At 37.4% G+C, this 11,306-nt stretch overlaps 2 protein-coding genes across 2 annotated transcripts; one reads left to right on the top strand and one right to left on the bottom strand.

Annotated features, from left to right (window-relative positions):
- Positions 1-4,238: 4,238 nt before the first annotated feature.
- On the top strand, positions 4,239-7,173 carry PRR5 (two-component response regulator-like protein). The gene is made up of 7 exons (XM_079013819.1): positions 4,239-4,676; positions 4,878-5,039; positions 5,141-5,271; positions 5,354-5,509; positions 5,631-5,992; positions 6,123-6,657; positions 6,757-7,173. The coding sequence occupies exons 1-7, from the start codon at positions 4,433-4,435 to the stop codon at positions 6,886-6,888; spliced, it is 1,722 nt and encodes a 573-aa protein (XP_078869945.1). The 5' UTR covers positions 4,239-4,432; the 3' UTR covers positions 6,889-7,173.
- A 2,349-nt stretch (positions 7,174-9,522) lies between these two features.
- On the bottom strand, positions 9,523-10,945 carry LOC145066537 (caffeic acid 3-O-methyltransferase). Its single transcript, XM_079013821.1, has 2 exons — positions 9,990-10,945; positions 9,523-9,900 (listed from the first exon to the last, which is right to left on the bottom strand). Exons 1-2 carry the CDS (start codon positions 10,779-10,781, stop codon positions 9,604-9,606), a joined length of 1,089 nt encoding a protein of 362 aa, XP_078869947.1. The 5' UTR covers positions 10,782-10,945; the 3' UTR covers positions 9,523-9,603.
- Positions 10,946-11,306: the final 361 nt, after the last annotated feature.

Genomic DNA, 11,306 nt, shown 5'->3' with positions numbered 1-11,306 from the left:
AGACCTAGTACGCCGCGTGTAATCGGCTTATATGCCTCGCGTACATGCAATCCAGATCGGGGATCCCTTAGACGTAGACCTGACGTTCGATAGGTTACACCCAGCGTACGCGATGACTTAATAACTTCATTTTGAGGACTTATTTCCTTAAGCCACTACGTCCAAATCTCAGTCTTAGTCCCAAATGGCATCCCAAACAATAAAGTTTCCAACTTTATGGTTCTTCATGTCTGAATCAAACCCAACAACAAAACCCTAACTTATCTCAACCACTAAAGCACTTAATGTCTTGCATGAAAGAATCTCAGGGGCCAAGATCATATTTTTATGACTCAAGACATGGAAATACACCCAAAAGGACAACCCAAACGTCCTAAAGCATGCCACACACAAGAAATACCATATTTGGGGACAAAAGCTCATATTATCATCATCATGCAAGCTAGATCTAACAACTTAATCATCAAGGTGGGAACTTTTTACCTTCTAGAGATGAAAAATGATGCAAGACTTCCAGATCCAAGCTTGCTTCTAGCTTCTAAGGTTCACCGCCACCTTCTTCCTCCTTTAGAACACACAAAAACACACTCAAAGGTCTCAAAATGTACTATTCCCACTTAGGGTTTTCTTGGGGTCGTTCTTCACATTGGGAGGCTGATGAAGAAATGAGACATGAAGCTAGAATGGAGTTTAAATATGGACCAAGCCCTAAAAATTAGGGTTTTCACATTCTTCACGTACACCCCGCGTACGAGGTGTACACTCAGCGTACTAGGGCGCGCCCTAGTACGCCTAGCGTACACAACGTACGCTCAACGTACTACGCTTGGACCAATTTACCATATTGCAACTATGGGCCATTTTGCCATCCTTTTTAATTCAAAGGGCTAACCCATAATATTATTCAAACATAGGGTTGCAATTGAAATTACCTTGACATCAGGATGTTACACCTTTCTTTTCCCACTCCCTTTTTTCCTGTGCCGCAACTCCACATACACACACATACTTTGCACATACGTTTTTTTATTGCTAGGGATCGGCTCCATCTACTATATAATAAGGGATAAAGTTGATCAACCCTTTAATAAATCCAATATTATGGGTTTTGCCCATATTTTACAATTTCGCCCTGTAAGGAAAGCCATAATTACAATTATTACCCCGAAAACCTTTTTCTTGCAAGTTTGATCCAAGTCTCAACCACAATAAATATTTTCTCCGAAAATAATATATAATGAGATGCAATAAATAACAATTAATAAAACAAGGCCCAATACTGAGAATCGGGGTAGTGCACAAAACGAAACTATTAAAGACTATTTAAATGTTCTACTTATCTTGTAATATTTACATTTCATATTTTTATAGATAAGTTTATACTTTTGTTTATATTGACATCATTGATATTAACACATTGAAGGGATTTCATTATCATGGTATCAGGTCCTAGAAATCTCAAAATCCATTGTTGATACTTTTTCATCATCATCTTCTTCTTCTCCCCATCATCTTTTTTTCATCATCATCTGCAATTGCCACAACCACTAAACTTCATTCAGTCATTCTCCAATGTTAAGAATCTCATGTTTATTACTTAAAGATAAAGATCCACTACATTGCCTACCAAGTTATCGACTGTGTATAAACATCATGGTTTGACTTCTTTAAGATCTACTAACATGCCTACCAAATTATTGATTGTATAATCACCCTACACCAATTAAACCTACTGACGACTCCACTGTCGATGCTAAGGAATCTTGGTCCCGTCTACACCGATGTTCTAAGAAGCTCATTATGGCTTCGCCAAGGCGTGCCATAGATCCAAAGCTCGCATTTGACACCACACCATAAAACATGTTTCCTTAAGTCATATGTATTTATATATAATTATAAATTATATTAAAAAATAGATGATAGTAGAATATATATATATATATATATATATATATATATATATATATATATATATATATATATATATATATATATATATATATATAACTAAATTGCACTTTTAGAAAGCCATCATTGTCTACTATCACAATATGCTTGCTTTTATTTCTTCGAAAATCTAGTTCAATATGAACAAACCAAACATATTGATATTGATGTCAATTTTTTTGTAAAAAAAAGTCACTCTGTGTTGAAGTTCTCCATCTGTCACACTACGAAATCATCGATTACTTTACTAAAGGATTTCCACTATATGACAAATTTAAATATAGTTATTGTATACGACTTCCACATGCTTCGAGTATGGATGACTATTAATCAATATGTTTAAATGTTGTATTTATATTGTAACCAACGAGTTTCCTTTCCAAGTAATAGAGATATCATTTTCTTTTTCCGATATATAGCTTTACGAGCAAAGAGCACATAATCAAAGCATGGCGAAAAAAACATATGATCATGGTTATATTTTTTTCGTTTTGTTGTTGATATCACATAGAGAGCAACTCCTTCTTGTTTAGGATGAGCGAATGAGACCTCTTCCTACGACCCCGAGAAATTAGTCAAGCGGGAGGCTTTATTGGAAGATTATATGTATTCTCAAAAGATGATTTGATGGTCTTGCTCGTTGGCCTATAGACATGATGAGGGGGGGGGGGGGGGGGTTGGGGGGGGGTGCTTTTCCTCTTTAACATTATGATTTTTTTATGGACACTAGAGTTACTAGTTGGGGTTCTTATTTTTGTTTGCATCAATTGTACTTGATTATTTCTTGGAGTGAAGTTTAAAGTTTTACTTTGAATAACTTTTGCATAGATAAGTTAGTAGTCTTGTATATATTTACATAATTGGTTAATTAAACATCAAAGGGAGTTCATCATCTTAGTCGCCATCAATTCATTAGAAAAATGATGTCATCTAGACCTCACGTCATCTCTACTATATGTCCACTACCAAACCATTAGTCTTTGAAAATGGTTACCACTCCACATCATTTATACTTTTATTTTTTTATTTTCTTTAACATTAGATTAAATAAAAAACATAATTATAAACTTACATAGTCATTTTACTAATTAAAAAATCAAATAAACATATTACTAATTTTAAAATTAAATGAATATATATATATATATATATATATATATATATATATATATATATATATATATATATATATATATATATAATTTAGGATTTAACTAAATTCAAAGAAAAATGGAGAAGGTATAATGAGATTAAAAGACACAATTTGGACCATAATTGTAACTTCATCAAATATGAATCATCATTTTTCCAACAGTTTACTTCTTTGTTTCCTTCTATTGTCATTACCGTTTTTTTTTCTAAGGATACAAAGGAAAAAAAAAAAGTCAAATATGTGACCGTTGTTGCTGCTTTCTTATTGGTTGTCTTCGTCCATTCTCACATCTACTTAATAGCCAAGCCATCGGTCCATGGGACGGTATTCATGTGTCTTTTAGCTGCCACGTTGAAAATCACGCATTTGTTGCACCACCATTATGAATAACCTAACGTAGTTCGATAAAATGAAATTGTGAAATGTTTCGTAATAAATATAAAAAACATTTTTTAGGATCATGTATTTCTAATTATCCTTTTTCTTAATGAAAGCCAAAACCTATGATTGGCCTTCAATTTGACTTAACTAAAACCTACCACGTGTCATGAAAGGGCACCATTGTAATTGTACAAAAAAGCAACACATACGAGCGCCAACGGTGGTACCATGCCCATATCCAATCAGACAATCTAGAAATATCAACGACCACCCACGTGTCACCTGGTATACCATCAGATCATAAAAAATATCTCCTATGGCCCCCACACACCCCTTTCAAAATATCTACCCCAAATATCAATTTATAATTTCAGGGTTTTCACTTTATTATTTATTTCAACTTTCCCTACAAAGTTCTTTCTCCACTTTGGAAAACATAAAACTTAAATAATAATAAATGAAAAATATCTTTTGAAAATTAATATAGCTTCAACTAATTAATGCTGTTATATATATATATATATATATATATATATATATATATATATATATATATATATATATATATATATATATATTATTGTGCTTTTGTTTGAAAATATCTTGAAGATGAATGGTTGAAGTTTGTTTGCCACCTATAAAGAAGTAATATTTTAAAGAAAATCTGGGATCGAAACAAGTGGAGGAGACGTAGGCCGCACCAAGAGAGAGAGAGAAAGATGGGAGGCCAATGGGGTCTTGCTTTTCGACGTGGCAAATTTGAGCCATTCAGCGACATGATAGATATTTTTTAAGATTTTTTGTTCCAGATATTTTGATTCATTCATGTTTACAATAGAGGATAACTTTTCGTTCTTTCAAACGAATCCAGACATTTGGTATTCACCACAAACAAACACCCTCTCTCTCTCTCTCTCTCTCTCTATACAGTTTTCTCGATTGTAAGTTAATATGGGGGAAGCGTTACTGAGCAGTGACGGCGGCGGAAGGTTAGCTAACATGCCGGAATTGATGATGAGAAGTGAAGATAAGACGAATGATGGCGGTGGTGATTCACCAACCACCGCCACCACGAACAACGTTGTAAGGTGGGAGAAGTTTTTACCCAAGATGACTCTTAGAGTTATGCTGGTTGAAGCCGATGATTGCACTCGCCAGATTATTACCGCTCTTCTCAGAAAATGCAGTTATAAAGGTACGTTCGTTATCACTTATCATCATCTCCCTCCAGTAATCAAAATCAAAAAGGGGCAAAGACGAAATTTGTGGTCAATCGTAGCCAAATCTCTAAAAAAAAACTTCACAAAACACATATCCCCCAAATTCAGAAAGTGTAATCTTCAAGCAGAGATTTAGGAGAATTGAGGTTTATGTTTGTTTATTATGTTGAAAACAGTTGTCGCTGTTTCCGATGGTCTAAAGGCATGGGAGGTGCTCAAAGGAAGATCTCAAAACATCGATCTCATACTGACGGAAGTGGAGCTCCCATCGATCTCAGGGTTTGCTCTTCTCACCTTGATCATGGAGCACCAAGCCTGCAAAAACATTCCTGTCATAAGTACGATTTCCCTTAATAATAGTTTCCTGTTTGAACTTTTATTCATCTAAAAAACACTTGGAATCGAATCTGATTTTTAACAATTTATTTCAATCCTGCAGTGATGTCGGCACATGATTCAGTTAGCACCGTTTATAAGTGTATGCTGAGAGGCGCTGCAGATTTTCTAGTAAAACCTGTTAGAAAGAACGAATTGAAGAACTTATGGCAACATGTTTGGAGGCGACAAGCTGTAAGCATCTTATCTTCTCTGTTCTTCAATCTTCTATAATGAATCTCTACTGATCTAGATTTTTCTTATACTGTTGACTTAGTCAACCGCCGGCGGTAATGGCAACCACGAAGAGAGCGACACCCAGCAGAAAGTCGAAGCCACTGCTGAAAACAACGCAACTAGCAACCGTTCTAGTGGTTACATGGCCTGCATTAAAAGGAATCGGGAATGCATTGAAAAAGGCAGCGATGCACAGGTAGCTATTTTGTTCCATTAAAACTAATTAGAACAGAAATTAGGGTTTTATTGGATATGAAATATGAAATATGAAACGATGAAATCTCACTTTTACTGTATATTTCCTTCCTTCTCCATAGAGTTCTTGCACAAAACCAGACATGGAAGCTGATGGACCAGCCATTGAAGAAACCAATGACCTCACAAGTACTCAAGAAAAGACCATGGCTATAGATGTCAGATGGGAGAATGTTAACGCAATTGTTGACGCCAATGTTGCCATCAACAGTACTTCTCGGGAAGCCATTGATTTGATTGGATCGTTTGATAGTTACCCTAAACCCAGTTACAAAAGCTCTTTAAATTATGGCACAAACAAGATCGATCATCCTTCACCATTGTTGGATCTTTCCCTAAGAAGATGTCATCCAAGTAGCTCAGTGAATCAGCTCAGTGATGACAAACACCGATTAAAGCAATCTGATGTCTCAGCCTTCTCACGGTGAGCAACCACTATCCACTATCATATTCCAGATCTGAGATCCTTTTCTCTGTTTCTTCACCAATTACAGATCTGAGATGTTATAGCTATTTAATTATGATTCTGATTGATTTAAACATTGCATATGCAGATACATCAATAGAACACAACCACCACTAACATCAGGATCCGCTAGCATTTCAAATCTACAGAAAGAATGTGAAACAACCAATTCCGATAACATAATCACTCAACAAGCACAAGCGGAAAGCCAAAGCCAATTCCAGTCACCCAAGGAAAGAGTGTTTCCGGTTCCAGTTCCAGTAAAAGGTTTACGGTTTGAGAATCCGAATCCAAATCCTTGCTTGTTTCAACCAAATCCCTACTACATCTGCAATCCTGAATCTGCGGATTTGGTGATGGTGGAGAGGAAAGGAAGTGATCAGGGACATAATACAACAGAAACAATGGAAGATAGAGGACGTCTTTCTTCACCTACAGATCACAGTGGAAGTAGCAGTTTCTGTAACAATGGAACATTAAGCCGTCTCAATAGTATAGGTAGTGGAAGTAATGGGCATGGAAATTTAGGGTTTGATGGGAATAGCAGTCATCGATCTATACAAAGAGAAGCTGCTTTACATAAATTCAGAATGAAGAGGAAAGATAGATGTTTTGATAAAAAGGTATTATCACCATCTCCAATAAACATCTATAAATTGGTAGTATAAACACAAATGGAAGTTGGAAAATGGAACTGATTAAAATTGTTTTTTTTTCCACAGGTACGATATGAAAGCAGAAAAAAACTAGCAGAGCAGAGACCTAGGGTGAAAGGACAGTTTGTTCGTCAAGGGCAAATCAGTAATTCTTCACCCATGGAAGCTGATACAGAATTAGCTACCACGAAAGTATAGGTATTGATAGTTGGTGGATATGGATTTGGTGATGGCAGAGTTCAGATCTCATATCTAGGGTTTTTAAAGAGTGAGGATGAAGAAGGCTGAGGAATCTAAACTAACAAGGACTTTTCACATAAAACTATTAGTTTTGGATTGTAAATATTTGTAATATAGAAGTAGTGATATTGTTGTATTATTCTTTGATCTTAATTACAAACGTAAGAGTTCTGTGAGACAAAGGTTGGTTTGTAACATTTTCTTTTTTTGTGACTAAAAGGAAAAGATTGATTTATAGCTCAATGACCTTTTGCCAATTGTCCCTTCATCTTTTTTTTGAACCGGCGGGGAATTTTATTAAAGCCACAGCCTAACGAGGCAAAGACAGGGCAAAAACATAAACAACATAAACAACACAGCTACAAAATGTCAAAAGGATTACAAACCCAAACATACCAATTACAATTATTAAACTTTCCCCTGTGTTTAACCCAATCAAACACCAAAGCAAGAATATTATCCATCACCTTAGGAGCATTAGCACTAGTAGATCTAAACACCTTTTCGTTCCTCGCTTTCCAAATACACCATAGGAATCCATAAACAATCACCAGAAAAATTCTCTTTTTCTTTGGGCAATGACCCCAGTTAGCCGCAAACTCCACTAACGATGAGACGTTATTGAACGATCGAAAGGGAATACCGCACCAATGGCACAACCATTTCCAAATATCTCCGGCAAAAGAGCAACCCATGAATAAATGATCAGTGTCATCAACCCCTGAGGAACATAGATGACAGGAATTAGTCCCGACCCGAACACCTCTTTTAGACAACGCCATTGCTGTCGGAATCCGATCAATGCAAGCTCTCCAAACGAAGCAAATAACTTTTAAGGGGGAATGTGAAACCAGACAGTGGGATTCACCATAGGCGAGGTTATCTTGGAATCAATAAGACATCGAAGCTCACGCACATGAAACACCCCATCTCCGGAAAGTAAAGAAATCCATTGGTCCAAACCATGAGACGTGACCACATTAGATATAAGCCCGCTAAGGGAATTCATATCCGCCAGTTCCTGATCACCTGAAGGATTCCTCTTCCAAGCCCATTTGAACTCATTTGGGAGAATACGCTCCGAAACGAAACATGACTTTTTCTTGTCAAGGATCGAAAGGCTAGGAAATCGAGAGTCAAACGAGCCACCCTTTTCCTAATCTTCAAGCCAAAATAACGTATTAGATCCAACCATAATCTTAACTCCAAAAACAGAGTTAAAATTAATCCCTTCACTCTCCAGGATATTCACCACCTGCGATATCTCAGACCATACGCCAGTGAGAGACTTCTTAGCAAGGTGATGAATCGGTTTCCTGCTCAAGTTATGAATACCACAGACCACCTGTCTCCATAGAGCATTCGGTTGATTCTTGAATCTCCAAAGCCATTTGGTAAGAAGTGATAGATTCAAGGATCGAAAAGACCCAATACCAAGTCCACCCTTTTCCTTTGGCCCAAGAGCGCAACTCCAAGACACCCAACAAATCTTATGTTTGTTGTCGCTGCCTCCCCCAAAGAAATTGACGCCTAATTTTTTCCAACTTTTCAATAATAGAGATAGGGGCTTTGAAAATAGAGAAAAAATATAAAGGAAGGCTACCAAGAACGGATTTAACCAAAGAAAGCCGACCGCCAAATGAAAGGATCTTAGCTTTCCATGAGTTGAGCCGATTTTGCACTCGATCAATAACCGGATACCAATTTCGTTTTAATTTCATATTCGCTCCTACTGTGACACCCAGAAAATTGAAAGGGAAGGAAAACCGCATCACAACTTAAAATCCGAGCACAAGAGACAATTTCCCCATCCGTAACTCCTATACCATAAACTTTGGACTTATGAAAGTTGACCTTTAGCCCCGAAGCCGCATGAAAACATCTCAAGATTCTAGCAATATTGCAAAAATTCGTACTAGACCAATCGCCCACAAAAAATCGCTTCGTCCGCATAAAATAAATGAGAAATAGAAGGACCATCTTTGGGGATTTTAATGCCACAAAACAACGATTTTTGGCAAGCCGACTTCACCGCCACGTTGAGACCCTCCATTACAATTATAAACAAGAAAGGCGACAGAGGATCACCTTGCCTAACGCCTTTGGATAACGGAAACTCCTTTGTAGCAGACCCGTTAAGGAGAACGGAAGCCCTTGCGGAGGAAAGACATCCCTTGACCCACTTCAGCCATATCGATCCGAACCCCATTTGCACCATAACGGACTCCAAATACCCCCAATTGATAGAATCAAAAGCCTTGTCGAAGTCCACCTTAAGAAGAAAAGTCTTGTGTTTGACTTTTTTTGCCCATGTACAGATCTCGTTTACGATCATCGGTCCATCTAAAATATTTCGTCCCTCGATGAAAGCAGTTTGAACATCGCCAACCACCTTACCAATCACTTTTCTGGGCATCAGAAGGGTGTTTTGTTCACGGATTTCAAAGGAATTTTGGAGAATTGGAATGTAAATTTTAGCGAAACTTGTATTTGGTTGAAGTAATACAGAGTTTGTAAATTGCGAAACTCACTGGTTTTGTCATATTGTTTTTAAGTATTGAACAACATTAATTATACTTGAGAGTGACAACATATTCGTAATTATTGCTTCTTATAAAAAAATTCAAGTAAAAAATAAAATTACACTTAAGCGTCAAACAAAGACTTGTTTAACTACTTGGAAAATTCCATAACCCAGGTATTGAGAGCACAAGCAGCCTTGCGAAACCCTTCGAAACCTGCTCCTTTAGCTAAAGCCTCAAAATCTTTCTCAGTCCTCTCTTTGCCTCCAGGGTTGTGAGCCAACATGATGACATCAATGTGCACAACATTTTGGGTCGCTGCAGTCGAGTCAGGAGCTTCTGGAAGCATACATTCAGCCACAATAACTTTCCCATTATCCGGAAGTGCTTCATAGCAATTCTTCAAAATTTTCAAGCAGTGTGCATCACTCCAATCATGAAGTATCCACTGTTTAAATCAAATTAACACCAACATTCAGAAACAAAGCAAAAACACAGAGGAGTGTTTATGGTAAAGATTTAAGAAACTGGACTCACCTTCATAAAAATGGCATCTCCTTTCGGCACACTTTGAAACATATCGCCTCCAACATGCTCAATACCTGGATAAGTTGTAGCGTCTTCAATAACATGAGGCAAGTCAAAATTGATACCCTTGAGCGAAGTGTGTTTGGAGATGATCTTGTTAAGACTCGCACCGATGCCACCGCCAACATCAACTAGGGTTTTCAGACCACTGAAACCATCGTACAAATCTACAATCTTTTCCATGGTCATGGTGGAATGATTAAACATTCCACTGTTGAAAACCTTATTGAATCTCTGATCTTTACCATGGTACTCAAAAGCCGACATACCATACGCTTTATTGAACGGAATTCCACCATCCAACACCGCATCTTTCAAATGGTACCAGCTCTCCATCAGAATCTTATCCTGGTTCATCAGCAAGAGGGGCGCCAAAGAAACACCACCTTCGTTCTTGATCAAGAACTTGCACACAGGGGCTAAACCGTAGAACCGCTCGACACCACCGTCTCCGGAATCCTTGAGGGTACAAGTGAGCACGGAATGGCTAGCGAGGAGACTGCAGATCCTGTCAAGCATCGCCGGAGCTTCTGGGTTGTTCACGTTGGGAAGCTGAGAAGCTAAATCGGAAGACGAGAGTGAAGCTCCGGGGCCGGCTTTAGCAATGGTCTCGAGTAAATCAAGCTCGATGGCGGTTTTCATGACCATTGGTAAGACGGATGCAGATGCTAATTGCATGGCGAATAGGAAAGATTCGTCGTCGTGGGGGACATTCACAGATGCATCACTGGTTGAACCCATCTTGATCTTGTTGGAAAATGAATTGGTATGTGTTTTGTGGGTTTGTGTTGGTATGAAAAGTAGTATCACTGAAGCATTGTATATATACACTCTAGACTCACCTACTACTGTGTATGTTTACTTGTTTGCATCTTCATCCTCATATTGAGACGAAGGAGCTTTGTTTGACCAATGTCGAAAGTCGAAGCTAACAGATTTATTGTTTTGACTTTAATTTGTGCAAATGGTGGGACCAAGATTCCACCTACCGCGATGAAATGAAGACAAAAGAGAGAGGGTTTCGCAGCAATCCGTGACTCAATGTTAGTTATGACTTCATCTCTCTACCACCAACTCTTCGGCCATCCAATTGAGAACACACATTGACACACACGTTTTTACTTATTTGGAGTATAATTAAAACAAGTTGATCACAAAATAAGCAAAATGGATTTATACCTTTTTTTCATAAAAAACAAAATAATCATTAAAATTTATAAAATGCATGTTACAAAAATAATTTAATTTGAAAGTTATTTTGCTAAA

This window comes from Lactuca serriola, chromosome 8 (genome assembly GCF_051521515.1).
Source record: "Lactuca serriola cultivar US96UC23 chromosome 8, Lser_US96UC23_V15, whole genome shotgun sequence".
Classification (NCBI taxonomy): domain Eukaryota; kingdom Viridiplantae; phylum Streptophyta; class Magnoliopsida; order Asterales; family Asteraceae; genus Lactuca; species Lactuca serriola.
This window is presented reverse-complemented; position numbering and strand designations above follow the sequence as displayed.